The sequence below is a fragment of the Suncus etruscus genome, chromosome 9, assembly GCF_024139225.1.
Source record: "Suncus etruscus isolate mSunEtr1 chromosome 9, mSunEtr1.pri.cur, whole genome shotgun sequence".
Taxonomy (NCBI): domain Eukaryota; kingdom Metazoa; phylum Chordata; class Mammalia; order Eulipotyphla; family Soricidae; genus Suncus; species Suncus etruscus.
This window is the reverse complement of record NC_064856.1, coordinates 18,300,581-18,316,986: the sequence shown is the minus strand read 5'-3', so window position 1 is coordinate 18,316,986 and position 16,406 is coordinate 18,300,581. Positions and strand designations below refer to the sequence as shown.

At 44.7% G+C, this 16,406-nt stretch overlaps 1 protein-coding gene across 1 annotated transcript in view; it reads right to left on the bottom strand.

The window, feature by feature from the left end:
• Positions 1 to 16,406, bottom strand: part of PIGU (phosphatidylinositol glycan anchor biosynthesis class U) — a 107,561-nt gene that overhangs the window by 44,596 nt on the left and 46,559 nt on the right. The window contains exons 6-7 of the mRNA XM_049779273.1: positions 14,478 to 14,578; positions 2,370 to 2,467 (exon numbers count right to left, since the gene is read on the bottom strand). Coding sequence (XP_049635230.1) covers positions 2,370 to 2,467; positions 14,478 to 14,578 — 199 coding nt within the window. The remainder of the gene's footprint in view (positions 1 to 2,369; positions 2,468 to 14,477; positions 14,579 to 16,406) is intronic.

Sequence of the window (16,406 nt, the reverse complement as noted above, 5' to 3'; positions counted from 1 at the left end):
TAGGGGCTGCAGGAGCCCCAAGAAAGGCCTCAACATCCTCCTACCAACACACAGTGGACTGTCTCTTTATATTAAAATAACACAAACAGGGGCCGGAGAGATAGCACAGCGGTGTTTGCCTTGCAAGCAGCCGACCCAGTACCTAAGGTGGTTGGTTAGAATCCCGGTGTGCCATATGGTCCCCTGAGCCTGCCAGGAGCGATTTCTGAGCAGATAGCCAGGAGTAACCCCTGAGCACAGCCAGGTGTGGCCCAAAAATAAAACAAAACAAACACAAACAGAGGCTGGAGAGATAGCATAGAGGTAGGGCATTTGCCTTGCATGCAGAAGGATGGTAGTTCGAATCCCAGCATCCCCTATTGGTTCCCCAAGCCTGCCAGGAGCAATTTCTGAGAGTAGAGCCAGAAGTAACCCCTGAGCGCTGCTGGGTGTGACCGAAAAAAACAAACAAACAAACAAAACAAAAAAACCACAAACAAAAATCCTCCATTCCAATTCATCTTTCAAATCCTTTGCTTGTGTCTTACTTTTTTTGTTGTATTTTGTTTTGTTTTAGGGCCACAATGAGAGGTGGAAATGAAAATTCCAACACCCTTTTTTCTCTTCCAGTATTAGGAATTATTGATTGATCACTAACTATATTATTGATCACTAATTATATTATTACTTTTTGTTTTGCAGCCATACGCAGCAGCATTTAGGGGTTACTCCTGGCAGGTTCAATGAACCATATGGGATGCCGGGAAATAGAACCCAGGTCAGCAACATGCAAGGCAAATGCCCTACCCTTTTGCTCAGGCCCTACATATTTTACAATTTATCTGAGGATTTTGGGGCAATAGCTCTGTAGAACTTCACATAATCTGGTTTTTGCTAATTGCTAACTTTGTTTTTGGTATTATGATCAGCAGTATGATTTGCTGTTTCTATTTTAGATTTAATGTATTTGGCAAAAGTTAGTAGTATGTTCTTACATTAGAAAGAATTATTTTTGTTGCAGTTTTCTTTGTGTGTGTGTGTGTGTGTGTGTGGTTTTTGGGTCACACCCAGCAGTGCACAGGGGTTACTCCTGGCTCCATGCTCAGAAATTGCTCCTTGCAGGCACAGGTGTGTGTGTGTGTGTGTGTGTGTGTGTGTGTGTGTGTGTGTGTGTGTGTGTGTGTGTGTGTGTGTGTGTGTGGTTTTTGGGTCACACCCAGCAGTGCACAGGCGTTACTCCTGGCTCCATGTGTGTGTGTGTGTGTGTGTGTGTGTGTGTGTGTGTGTGTGTGTGTGTGTGTGTGTGTGTGTGTGTGTGTGTGTGTGTGTGTGTTTTTGGGTCACACCCAGCAGTGCACAGGCTGGCAGGCTTGGGGTGCCATATGGGATGCCGGGATTCGAACCACAGACCTTCTGCATGCCAGGCAAATGCACTACCTTCATGCTATCACTCTGGCCCCTTTTTATTGTTTTTTGTTTTTGTTTTTTTGAGGGGGAGATAAGTCTTACAATATTAGATAAGAAATAGATAAAGGGGCTGGAGAGATGTGCAGTGATAGGGCGGTTGCCTTTCAGGTGGCTAATCCAGTATGGACCTCGGTTAGATCCCCAACATCCCATATGGTCCCCCAAGTCAGGAGTGATTTCTGAGCACATAGCCAGGAGTAACCCCTTAGCACTGCTGGGTGTGGGCCAAAATCCAAAAGAAAAGAAAAGGAATAGAGGATACAGATGGTTGGTAAATTCCAACTACAAATATAGAAGCCAAATACACTTTTTGGGCACTTGTTTTTTTTTTTTTTTTTTTTTTTTTTTTTTTTTTGGTTTTTGGGCCACACCCGGTAACGCTCAGGGGTTACTCCTGGCTATGCGCTCAGAAGTCGCTCCTGGCTTGGGGGACCATATGGGACGCCGGGGGATCGAACCGCGGTCCGTCTCCTAGGCTAGCGCAGGTAAGGCAGGCACCTTACCTCCAGCGCCACCGCCCGGCCCCACTTGTTTTTTTTTTGTTTTTTTTTTTTTTTGCACTTGTTTTTCTTAAAGGCCAACTCCTTAAAGGCTCTGTGCTCAGGGATCATTCCTGGCAGGTGCAAAGAACTATATGTGATGACAGGGATTGAACTTAGGTTGACTGCAAGCAAGGCAAACGACCTACCTGCTATAATATTGCTCTGTTCTCTAAGATACACTTTGTAAACACACTTGCAATGATATATACATTTAGAACTTAATGATTAGAGGTACTCTTTTTTATAAGTTGGTCAAGTTTCTTTATATTTTCAAATAATCACAAGCAAGTGTGTACCTTTATGTGACTTCTGACCTTCTTTCCCCCAGACCAGGGCCTGGTTTGTCACTTGAGTGCTGGTTCTCACCAGTTAAGTACTTACCTGGAGGAGATAGAGGAGTGCTGGGATAAACAGGGTGAGTGGGTACAGAGACTGGTATGTTGCTAAGGCAAGAAAAATAGCACTGAGGAAAGCACTACCTGTAAAAAAAAAATTCATAGAATAATCTACCAGCATCAACCAGGATTAGACTCAGACCCCGAGACTCAGAAACAAGAAGATTCCTTAACTGCTCAAATAATCAGAGGCCGGAGAGAGAGCATGGAGGTATATAGCATTTGCCTTGCATACAGAAGGATGGTGGTTCGAATCCTGGCATCCCATATGGTCCCCGAGCCTGCCAGGAAAGCTTTAATCCCTGAGCACTGCCTAGTGTGACACCCACCCCCCCCCCAAGAAAAAAACCAAAAACAAATAATCACCAGTCTAATATTCTCTAGAACAGCAGTGCTGTGGAAGCTCACAGAGTGAGATCTTTCTGACTTTATCTCTAGTGAAAGGAAATCTTTAACTCATCTTTAGCAATCTGAGACATCACAGGTATATTTCTTGTAAAATTTTCAGACCCAGAAAGATACTATAAAACTTCAGTCCAAGGGGAATGAAGGAATAGGCTTCATTTGTGCCCATTTTGTATTGAACTTACCTATTTTTTTAACTTACCTATTAATTGTGCCTTAAATCACTGATTGTGCCATTGAGAGCTATGGAAAAGACCTTTTTGGTTATAACACTTCACTACTATTTTTCTAATACTCCATCTCTTAGCAGTTGCTAAGTTGCTCAGAGGTTAAGAGGGATAACTGGCCAAATGAGCCAGCAATTTGGTGCTGGAGACTGGAGTGCTGCACAGGCCCTGAGGCATCTGGGAACTCTCAGGGCCAATCCCAGCGATGCTCAGGAACCTCCAAGGTGGCACCCATTGATGCCTGAAATCAAATTGAAGCCTGTTGCATGCAAAACATAAATTTTTTAAATGTTTTGTTGCTATTATTTTTGGGCCAACCTGTGGTACTTAGGGTTTACTCCTGGCTGTGTACTAAGGAATCACTCAGGGTTCCATATGGGATGCCAGGGATCAAACCCATGTCAGCCCTTGCAAGGTAAAGATCCTACCTACTGTATTATCTCTCCAGCCTCAATAAGGCATGTGTCTCTACTGCTTCCCAGTTCATTTAACATCCCTGATGCTCTCTGATATTTCAGGGTCTGAGTTTATTATAGTTTTCAAATTGAAAAAAAAATTTTTTTTTGGTTTTTGGGCCACACCCGGTGACACTCAGGGGTTACTCTTGGCTATGCACTTAGAAATCGCTCCTGGCTTGGGAAGACCACATGGGATTCCAGGGGATCAAACCACGATCTGTTCTAGGTTAGCGCTTGCAAGGCAGACACCTTACTGCTAGTGCCACCGCTCCGGTCCTAAAATGGGAATCTTTTATAAAAGTATTTTATTTTTGTTTATGAGTCACATCCAGCAATGCTCAGTTCTTTTTTTTTTTGGTTTTGGTTTTTGGGCCACACCCGTTTGACGCTCAGGGGTTACTATGCGCTCAGAAATCGCCCCTGGCTTGGGGGGACCATATGGGACGCCAGGGGATTGAACCGAAGTCCATCCTACGCTAGTGCTTGCAAGGCAGACACCTTTCCTCTAGCACCACCTTCCCGGCCCCCATGCTCAGTTCTTACTCCTGGTTCTGCACTCAGAAATTACTCCTGGCTGTACCTAGAAGACCGTATGGAATGTCAGGGATCAAACCTAGGATGACTGCATGCAAGTTAAATACTCTGCACACTGCTCCAGCCCCTTTTTTTTGGGGGGGGGCGGTTCTTTTTGACTCTCATCTGGCCATGCTCCAGGGTTACTCCTGGCTCTACATTCAGAGGAATTATTCTTGGCAGGACCATATGGAATACTAGGGATTGAACTTGGGTCAGTCATGTGCAAGGCACATGGCTGTACTATTGCTCCAGTCCTTATATTAATTTTTATCATTAATGTTCCTATTTCCTTTAATACACTGACAAATATGGAGTCATTAAGCATCATGTTATAAATAACTTGCAATGACATGGTAAGATACTATATATACCATCCTATAAAGCTTATAAGAGTTTTTGTTTTATTTTTGGGTCACACCCAGCAGTGCTCAGGGCTTATTCCAGTGTTCAAGGATCCCTCCTGGGGTCGGACAGATAGTATAGAAGTAAGGCGTTTGCCTTGCATGCAGAAGGACGCTGATTCGAATCCCGGCATCCCATCTGGTCTCCCGAGCCTGCCAGGGGCGATTTCTGAGCATAGAGCCAGGAGTAACCCCTGAGTGCTGCAGGATGTGACCCAAAACACCAAAAAAATAAAATAAAATAAAATAAAATAAAAAGAGGATCCCTCCTGATGAGACTCAGAGAACTATCTGTGGTGCTGGTGGTATTGAATGTGAGTCAGCCATGTATAAGGAAAGTATGCTATCTCTCTGGTTCCCTAAAAGAAATACTAAAATGTATTATTTTATTTTATTATTTATTTTTGCACTGCCTATGTGAGGTCCTGGGTTTGCTCTAGTACCATATGCCCTCCATCGAGGGCTAACAGTAATGGACCATCCATAATCAAGGGGGGGGGCAGAGAGATGATATAGCAGGTAGACGCTTGCCTTGCACACGACTAACCTGGCTTCGTCTCCCTTAAGTATGACCAGGAGTAAGTCGTGGCACAGAGGCAGGAATAAGCCCTGAATAAAATCTGGTGTAGCCCCTCCACACCCTACACCCCCAAAGAAATCAACAACAGAAGAGTAAAAGAGGCGCCGAAGAGATAGCACAGCAGTAGAGCGATTGCCTTAGATGCAGAAGAATGGTGGTTCGAATCCTGGCATCCCTTATGGTCCCCCAAGCCTGCCGGGAGCGATTTCTGAGCGTAGAGCCAGGAGTAATCCCTGAGCATTGCTGGCTGTAGTCCAAAAACAAACAAACAAAAAAATGACTACTCACTATTACTTATTAGTATGGTTTCAATTGTTTACTGAAAAAAAACAACAACAACAAAAAAAAAACAACAAAGCATCTTCTCGGTGTTACATAAAAGAAGGAGCCAGTCCTACCACTCAATATAAGGAGTTTTGCCCCTTTCCTAGTCCTGGAACAGATGATTCATAGAGGAAAACAGATGATTCATAGAGTTTTCTTTCACACCAGAGTAAAAGATATCCTTAAAACACCTTAATGCTATCTTGAAAAATGGAACTTTAAAAATGATACTACCAGGACCAGAGAGATAGCATGGAGGTAGGGTGTTTGCCTTGCATGCAGAATGATGGTGGTTCAAATCTCAGCATCCCATATGGTCCCCTGAGTGCTGCCGGAGTGACCCAATAACAAATACCTACCAGGCCACCAGGATACTACAGCAGATAGGGTGCTTGCCCAGCATGCAGCCAACCTGGGTTTTATCCTTGGCATCCTATATGGTCCCCTGAGCCCCATCAGGAATGATCCCTGAGCACAGAGCCATGAGTAACCTCTGAGTAAGATGGATGTGGCACAAAAACAGATAAAAAAAAAAAGAGATGTCTGGGACTGGGAGCTAAGATATGGATTAGGGTGCATGGAAGCCCTGAGCATGCCTTGGTGGTCCCTGGCACCACAGGAACCAAGCAGAATCACATCCTTGAACCCTCCCATTAAACTGTAAGTCTGATGGACCAAGTACCACTGAGAGTGGCCCCCAGGCACCGGACCACCACTTGAAAAATACCCTACATACATACAAAACAAACAAACAAGAACAGTAACAATAGGGGTCAGGTGAACATTCAAGAGGCTAGAGCATGGGGCTGGAGTGGTGGCACAAGCAGGAGGGCATTTGCCTTGCACACACTAACACAGGACGGACCATGGTTCAATCACCCGGCGTCCCATATGGTCCCCCAAACCAGCCAGGAGCAATTTCTGAGCACATGGCCAGGAATGACACCTGTCACCGGGTGTGGTCCAAATTAAAAAAAAAAAAAAAAAAAAAAAAGAGGCTGGAGCACATGCTTTGGATTTGGTCCCCTGCATGGCATGGTTCCCTAAACACTACTGGGTACCACCAGTTATCCACCCCACTCCCCAAAGTGACCACTGGAAAGAGTGTGGAGGAAAAGTCAAGGTAACCCATCTTCGGGGCCGGAGAGAGAGCATGGAGGTAAGGTCGATGGTTCGAATATCAGCATCCCACATGGTTCCCCCCGAGCCTGCCAGGAGCAATTTCTGAGCATAGAGCCAAGAGTAACACCCTGAGCACTGCTGGGTGTAACCAAAAAACCAAAAGAAAAAAAAAAGGTAACCCATCTTCAAGAAACAAGTCCTAGTCACAGAAAATGAATAGAATGAAGGAAGAGAAAGTAGGTAGTGGAAGTTAGAGACCAAGCAGATTCTGAGGGTGGCTGTCTCACCAAGCATGATGTCCTGGACCCAGAGTACTTATTACAATGACCATGCGAGGACAGGATTCTGCCCAAACAAGCTCTGACACTAGCAGAGGTCCACACACACCTGCTGAGCTGGTGACACTTGTAGCCACAGCCTGGTCAAAGCCTGAAGGAAAGCTCAATGGATGGAATGCATGTGTTGTTTTGCAGGGGGAGACCTGGGTTCAATCCCTGACACCCTAAGCATTGCCAGGAGCACCAGAACTTGGCTAGAGGTAACCCAAAAAAATAAACTAAAGAAACGAAAAAGTAGAATCAGGTCAACTCAGAGAGGCAATGGTGGTGAGAAAGTGATGTTCTGGCTAGGACAGAATCAGGATTCTCTGACTTGGCAAAACTTCTAAAAGCACTTTGTTAAACCAGCTAAGAGGGGGAAAAAAGGGACCGGAGAGATAGCATGGAGGTGGGGCATTTGCCTTGCATGCAGAAGGTCGGTGGTTTGAATCCCGGCATCCCATATGGTCCCCCGAGCCTGCCAGGAACAACTTCTGACCATAGAGCCAGGAGTAACCCTTGAGCGCTGCTGGGGGTAACCCCCCTTCCCCCCCCCCCAAAAAAAAAGAGGGGGGGAAAACTGGTAAGGTGTTTTTTTGTTTTTGTTTTTTCGGTGGTGCTGAGGATTGATTATCCCCAGGTCTCATTTTGCTGCTGAGATCTGCCTTCTTGGTTCTTGGCAAAGGACATTTTATTTATTTTTGTTTTGTTTTGGTTTTGGTCACATGAGGTGATACTCAGGGGATACTCTTGGCTTTGCACTCAGGAATCACTCCTAGTCGTGCTCAGGGACCATATGGGATGCAGGGGATTAACCCAGTTGGCCACATACAAGGCAAGTGCCCTATCTACCATACTGTCTTTCTAGCCATTGGAAAAGACCTTTTTATTTTTATTAATTAATTAATTTTGGTTTTGGGGCCTATCAGAAGATACTTCTGTCTCTGTATTCAGGAAGTACTCCTGCAGTGCTCAGGAGGACCATATGGGATGCTGAGGATTGAAACCAGTGTGCAAGGCAAATGACCTATCCACTGTGCTATTGCTCTGGTTCCGGGGCATTTTGTTTGTTTGTTTGTTTTTTCGGGCCACACCCATCTGATGCTCAGTGGTTACTCCTGGCTAAGGGCTCAGAAATTGCCCCTGGCTTGGGGGGACTATATGGGACGCTGGGGGATCGAACCGTGGTCGCGATCTTTCCTTGGCTAGCGCTTGCAAGGCAGATACCTTACCTCAAGCGCCACCTCACCGGCCCCTCTGGGGTATTTTTATTTCTTTATTTTTAAAGGGGGGAGCACATCCAGCAGTACTCAGGGGTTATTCCTGCTCTGCTCTCAGGAATCACCCCTGGCAGGCTCAAAGGATCATATGGAATGCCAGGGATCAAACCAGGATTTTTCACATACAATGTAAATGTCCTATCCACTATACCCAATCCTAGAAAAGTTCTTTTGAATGGAGCCTGATTTTCCAGATGTTGCAGGTGGGACAGAGAAGAGAACATGTGTCAGTCAGCAGCACAGGGAGACTAAGGGCTCAGCTCCATCCATCCCTACAAATGTGAAAACAACCCAATGACTTTCACCTCAGCTCATTCTCCCCTGGGAGACATCGAGGCATGAAATAAACACAGCTGGCATGTGCCCTAATTGCCTGAGAGCAGTAATGACCCAACTGAAGCAGGTAACTATAAGCTCAAGAGAGAAGAAATGGTTGGAAGTCTAACAGAAAGGGCCGATGAGCTGATGCTCCTGGGATGAAAAGGAGTTTTCCTGGCTTTCTTAGGGGGCATCACTAGTAAAGAAAGCTCTGTCCCTTCTCTTAGTCTCTCTCAGTGAGTTCCTCACTGTCACCCCCAGACACCCCAACTGTTCTTTCCCCCGCCTGTTCCCCTTACAAATCACCAAGCCCCATGGATCCATCTCTTCAACATTAATCACTGCAACTCTGCTTCTTCCTCTCACCAGAAGTTTAGCTTTTTGCTCCTCGATTTCACCCAAACCTCCACAGAAGTGCCAGAAAGACATTCAATAAGTGTTTAAAACGGAAGTGTCCAAAAGTAATGAGCTTAATGTCTCTTCCCAAGAAAAATCACTCAGGGGCTGGAGCAATAGCACAGCGGATAGGAAACTTGCCTTGCATGCAGCCAATCCCGGTTCAATCCTTGGCATCTTATTTGGTCCTCTGAGTCTTCTGAGAACAATTTCTGAGTGGGTGCCCCCCCTCCGCAAAATAAAAAACAAATAATTGAGAGAAAATAAGCAAACATTTCTGGAGTTCCTGCCTGTTCTATGACAAGCCAGCTCAGGGTGCCAGGAGGACAGCTGTCTCAGGCAGTCTCTGTCCTCAGAGAGCTTCCAGTATACAATAATATAACATGGAATAGGAGGCAAGTCAGAAAGAAATATGCTAGACTATCCAGGAAAACTGGCACCTGAGTCCTGAGCAATGAGCAAATGAGACCTGGTAGGCAAAAAAAAAAAAAAAAAAAAATAGAATAGCAGGTGCATAGGCAGTTGGGCAGGTAGACAGACAGACAGACAGACAGACAGACAGACAGACACACACACACACACACACACACACACACACACACACACACACACACACGGAAGAATAGTTCATATACTAAGACACTTGCCTTGCATGGGGCTAACCCTCGGAGGGTAGACACACACACACACACACACACACACACACACACACTCACACAGGAAAGAAGAATAGTACATGTATTAAGGTACTTGCCTTGTTATGTGGCTAACCCTGGTTTAATCCCCAGCACCGTTAGGAGTGATCCCTGAGCCCAGAGCCAGGAGTAAGCCCTGATCACATGAGCAAAAAAAGAAAATATGGGTTGGGGGCTAGACAAAGATAATTTAACATGGCAAAAGCAGGGTGATATTTGGGAGTATCTGGAAGAGAGTGCAAAGGGGGCTCTTATAGATGTCAGTAATATTCTGTTTCTTGACAGGTGTGCTATTTACTATTAAACTATACGCCAATGATTTTTTTTTTTATTTGTGGTTTTTGGGTCACACCCGGCAATGCTCAGGGGAAACTCCTGGCTCCATGCTCAGAAATTGCTCCTGGCAGGCACAGGGGACCATATGGGAAGCCGGATTCGAACTGATGACCTTCTGCATGAAAGGCAAACGCCTTACCTCCATGCTATCTCTCCAGCCCCTACACCAATAATTTGTGTGCTTTCCAGCACATATGAAGTACTTCAATAAAAATATACCTCCAAGGCTGGAGACATAGAACCCAGATTTAGGCATTTGCCTAGCATGCAGTTGTGACTGACTAGTTCAAATCCAGCATCACAGATGGACTCCCAAGGACTGTCAGGCATGGCCCCTGCGTACCACCAGTTATGGCCCCAAACCAAATCAAACCAAACCAAACTAAATCTACAAATATATATCTATTTATTTCCACAGATCTCAGCAAGAAGTTAGTTTGGGGTCAGGTCAAGGAAGGTTCCGCTTGCCTCCAAAGATATCTCCTATCCCTGCTTTAGATAGGACCCAGGAAACAAGGCCTGAAAGGGTAGCCTCATGTCAGTAAGAGCCAGGGCAACTTGCTCATCTAACCAGGAGGGCTGTGTTGAGATAGGGTTTATTTCATCAAATCAGGAAAATCAATGATTACAGCCTGGAATGATCATACAGTGGGTAGGGCATTTGCTTGGCACATGGCTACCTAAGCTCTATACATAGTCTTACATATGGCATCCCATATGGTTCCCTGAGCACACCAGCCTGCATACCACCAGTTGTGGCATAAAAACAAAAAAAACAAAAACAAAAACAAAAACAAGTAAAGAAAAGAAAAGAAAAAAGAAAGAAGAAAGAAAAAAAAAAGAACTGACTATTGGCTGGACTGGTACAGATACGAATTCAACTCTTTGTCCTGATGGCTCCACCATGAGAATATTAATGCAAATCACTCAACTGTATAAATTGTTCAAATGTACCTGTGCACTGTCTAAGGAGTATCAGGAAATACTCTATCAATGAGCTCAGAGTATGTTCCCTAACTTTTGATCCATGGATGTGGAGGAGGGAAAGAGCCAAACACACCTGAAGTAGGACCTTGCCTCTGGGGACAGCATCACGATGGGATCTAGGTCTGGAAGGAACCAGGACCTGGCTGTAGGATAGAGCAGCTGTGGAGATGACGACATGAACTTCAAGTGCAGAACAGAGACAGGTAGTGACTCACACTAGAGAGGTGCTGGGACAGACTGGAATAGGGCTAATAGGGCTCAGGTGCCACAGAATCCTCAGAAGAGGAGGTAGTACCAGGGTACGAACTACTAGCATGATCACCATGAAGGAGGGGGTGATGACGGGCCTGGCCCAGAGTGTCTCCAGCAAGACCATTATAATGATAATGGTGGCTCTCTGCAGCACCTCTCTATTCCAGCACTTTACACAACCTTTTTGCTTTCTAAGCCACAACAGTGGTGCAATGAGGCTACTCCTCGCCTTGGCACTCAGGGGACCTAGCAGAGCTGGGGCTCAAACCCAGACTATCTGAATGCAGAGCATGTGCTCCAGCCTCTCCACTCTCCACTTTACACTTATTATTTATTACTCCTTTAGACCTGTGAACAAGGTACTGTTATAGCCCTATCTCACAGATACAAAACACTAAAAAACTATTCATGGTTCCAAGCACTGCCAAGAGGAAGCCCTGAGCATCACTAGATGTGGCCCCAGAATCAACAAAAATGACAATCAAGGGCTAGCAAAAAAACATAATCAAGTAAGGTAAGTATTTTATGTGAACAATAGCTTGAAGAGAAAGTCACTGAAGGGATCTTTTTCAAAGTTACACTATTACTAAGTATAACAACCAGGCCCATGCTTCGGGGGAAGCTCAAGGGACTGGAGAGCATGCTTTGAATGTGGAAGCCCTGAGTTTAATTCCAAAGAGTCACAATGGTTTCCCCATGTACCATCAGATGTGTCTATGAAGATAGGGTCCAAAACAAATAGAAATTAAAGAACCAGAAAAAAAGAGACAATGTTTTAAATACATGGAAAAATAAAAAATAATTTTTAAGAGTATATTATAGTGATAAAGTAATAAAATGCTATAAACAAACTGGAGATGAAGAGAGAATTTAAAATTATAAAAGTTAGGGCCGTGGGCCAGAGAGATAGCACAGCAGTAGGGCACTTGCCTTGCATGCAAACAATCCAGGACGAATGGTGGTTTGCACCCCAGAATCCGATATGGGCCCGAGTGCCTGCCAAGAACAATTTCTGGGGCCCGGAGAGATAGCACAGTGGTGTTTGCCTTGCAAGCAGCCGATCCAGGACCAAAGGTGGTTGGTTCGAATCCCGGTGTCCCATATGGTCCCCCATGCCTGCCAGGAGCTATTTCTGAGCAGACAGCCAGGAGTAACCCCTGAGCACTGCCAGGTTTGACCCAAAAACCAAAAAAAAAAAAAAAAAAGAAGGGCCAAAAAGATAGTTCAGTGCTGGAGCATAAACTTTGGATGTAGGAGGCCTGGGATCCATTGCAGCACTGCACAGTCCCAAGTACTACCAGAAATGACCCATCCAAGCACAGAGCCAGGTATAGCTCTGAGCACTACCAGCTAAGACCCAAAAACAAAAACAGAGGCCAGAGCACAGCGGTAGGGCATTTGCCTTGCAAGAGGCCGACTCAGGACCAACTGTAGTTTGAATCCCCGCATCCCATATGGTCCCCCGAGCCTTCCTAAATCAATTTCTGAGCATAGGATCCAGAGCAACCAATGCTATATCTCCGACAATAAAAGACTTCTTTCAAGAAACAGCTTTGGGGCGGTCGGAGAGATAGCATGGAGGAAGGGCGTTAGCCTTGCATGCAGAAGGACAGTGGTTTGAATCCTGACATCTCATATGGTCCTCCGAGCCTGCAGGAGTGATTTCTGAGCATAGAGCCAGGAGTAAACCCTGAGTGCTGCTGGGTGTGACTCAAAAACCAGAAAACAAAACAAAAGGAAAAGAAACAGCACTGGGCCAGAAAGATAATACAAGGATTAAAGCACTTGTTTTGCATGTGGCTAACCCTGGTTTGATCCTTGGTATCACATTAAAGAGAAAAGAAAAAGAAATAGCATCCTAAAATTTCAAGGGGCCAGAGCTATATATAGTACAGTGAAAAACAGGGTATTTGCCTTGCTTGCAGCTAACCCAGGTTCAATCCCTAGCATCCTATAAAGTCTCTCAAGTCTACCAAGAGTGATTTCTGAGTGCAGAGCCAGCAAACCCAGGACTGACAGTGGTTCGAATCCCGGCATCCCATATTGTCCCCAGTGCCTGCCAAGAGCAATTTCTGAGCACAGAACCAGGAGTAACTCCTGAGCGCTGCGAAGTGTGGCCCCCAAACAAAAACAAAAACAAAAAAAATTCTAAATATCAAGAATAAAAAGAATATTCAAGCCTTTCAGAAAGAAAAACTGGTACCAGAGCTAGAGCTACAGTACAGTAAGTAAGATGTAAGATGTTTGCCTTGCATGCGGCCAACCCAGGTTTGATATCCAGCAACCCATATGTACCACCCGCAACTAAAGCCCTCTAAGAATGATCCCTGAGCTCAAAGCCAAGAGTAAGCCCTGTGTACTGCTGGATATGTCCCAAAAGTCAAAAGAAAAAATAAAATTGGTATTAAACTATTTGACAGCAACCAGGATTCTAGAAATGGAGCATGTCTTCTTTTCAGTTTTTAGATCACACCAGGCGAAGCTCATGGGTTACTCCTGGCTCTGCACTCAGAAATGATGCTAGGATTCGAATCATTGTCTGTCCTGGATTGGCTGCCCTAGATTGGCTGCGTGCAAGGCAAATGCCTACCGTATGCTATCCGGCCTCTAGAGCAATGTCTTTAAATTCCAGAAGGAAATACTTTTCCAGTCTAGAATTCTATACTCTGCCCTAACATTTTTTTTTTTTTTTGGTCACACCCGGCAGCACTCAGGGGTTACTATGGCTCTATGCTCAGAAATAGCTCCTGGCAGGCTCGGGGGACCATATGGGATGCTGGGATTCGAACCACTGTCCTTCTGCATGCAAGGCAAATGTACTACCTCCATGCTATCTCTCCAGCCCCATGCTTCAACTATTAATAACATTTTCTCATGCACAAAATTCCAACAACAGTTATCTATATTTAAAAAAATTATTTTGGGGCTGGGAAAAGAGTGCAATGAATAAAGTATTTGCCGTGCATGCATCCAATGTGGTTCCTTTCCCAGCATCCTACTTAGTTCCCTGATCACCACCAGACATGAACTCTGAGCATTGCCCATATGGCCCCCAAAACAAAACAAAACAAAACACCAACAACAATGAAATAATAATCATCTTATTTGACATGTAATGTTTTACCTTGTTTATTTTGTTTGTTTCAAATCCATAATGCAAACATTACAAAACCCTACCAGGGGTCTTCAAACCATGGCCCGTGGGCCACATATTGTATTTGTTCCCGTTTTGTTTCTTCACTTCAAAATAAGATATATGCAGTGTGCATAGGAATTTGTTCATAGTTTTTATTTTCACTATAGTCCGGTCCTTCAACGGTTTGAGGGACAGTGAACTGGCCCCCTGTTTAAAAAGTTTGAGGACCACTGCTACACAATCCAGGAACAGAGTGTTGCACTTTTTATATGAGGTCTTCTTACCTTTTATGGTAGCCAAAATGAAGAAAGCAATGAGGGTATTGTTGATGGCGCAGGTAGACTTGGCAACACAAGACAAGATGGTGTAGGGATTTAGGAGATAACTGGGGGAAAAAAAACACACATAGTTGGCATTAGTAATCCTGGTCAAAGGTAGAGCGTGATGACTGACACAGCCAGGAAATTTACAGATGAACTAAAAGCACACTCAAGGGAAGGAGGCTTTCAGAAATGAGTTCTGAGGGACCGGAACGATAGCTCAGAATTAGGGTATTTGCCTTGAACGAAGCCGACCCAGGACCAATTTCTGGCATCCCATATGGTCCCCTGAGCCTGCCAGGAGCGATTTCTGAGCACAGAGCCAGGAATAACCCCTGAGAGCCACTGGGTGTGGCCCCAAAACACCAAAAACAAATAAACCAATAATTAAAAAAAAATTAGTTCTGAGTTAAAAATAATGGGTGTGGGTTTGGAGCCAAAGAGTAAATAAGGCATGAAAGAGTCTCCACCTCCTCTTTCCATGTGTGTAGTACGTGGAAACCAACATATTTAATTATCATAGGGATCTTGGATGCCAGCAACAACATTATATATATAAGATATATATTGCAGGTAAAAAAAATAGGAATCAATGGCTAAGAATCAATTGCACAAGGTTTCACAAGCTAAGAACTTAATACATGCAAGGAGCTGGAGCAATAGAACAGCAGGAAGGGAGTTTGCCTTGTACATATCTGCTATGGGTTAGATCCCCTGCATCCCAGATGGTCCCCCAGGCACCACTAGGAGTAATTGCTGAGTGCAGAGCTTGGAAAAACACCTGAGTATTGCTGGGTGTGGCCCAAAATATCAAGAAAAAAATACAATACATTCAAAATTAGGACTTTCCAGCTCTAACATCTTGTTTTTCCTGCTCCAGACTTCAAAAATAATTTTTTGAAGGGAGCCACACCCAGCTGTGCTCAGGGGTTACTCCTGGCTATCTGCTCAGAAATAGCTCCTGGCAGGCACAGGGGGAACATATAGGACGCCGGGATTTGAACCAACCACCTTAGGTCCTGGGTCAGTTGCTTGCAAGACAGATGCCACTGTGCTATCTCTTCGGCCCCCACCACGAATATTTCACTCTTAGCTTTGTTTGCATTATTTCCTGGAAAAAAAATAAATGAGGGCGGGGCCAGAGAGATAGCATGGATGCAGAGCATTTGCCTAGCATGCAGAAGGACAGTGGTTCGAATCCTGGCATTCCATATGGTCCCCTGAGCCTTCCAGGAGCGATTTCTGAGCACAGAGCCAGGAGTAACCCCTGAGTGCTGCCAGATGTGACCCCAAAACAAACGGCAAACACCTCTGTGCTATCTCTCCAGCCCCGAAAAAATAAATTTTTTTAAAAATACTACCACTTTCCCACTAAGACATTTATTTTAGGAATGGCTCTACATTTGTGTATAAAGCCAGGAAAATATTTTCCATCAGTCAGATTCCTAAATTCAAACTATCCCCACTTAAGTGGTCAGAGTAGCTGAGATTTATTCCTCTTAGTAGTCAAACGATATTCCCCAGGCCTAATCTAAAGATAGAATAAGGATCAGTAGATTTAGGGACTAGAGAAATAGTACAGTGGGTAAGGCATTTGCCCTGCCTTCAATCAACTTAAGTTAGTCCCCAGTATCCGAGATGGTTTCCTGGGACAGCCAGAAGTGATCCCTGAGGCAGAAGTAAACTTTAAGCACAGCTGGGTGTACCTCCACAAAAACAAGTATCAGTGGAATTCGACAAATTACAGAGTTGTCACCAAACTTCATAGAACCTCTCAAATTTCTCCATAGGGAGAAAATTAAGGTGAAACTTTTTTTTTTTGTTTTTGGGCCACACCTGGCGGTGCTCAGGGGTTAATCCTGGCTGTCTGCTCAGAAATAGCTCCTGGCAGGC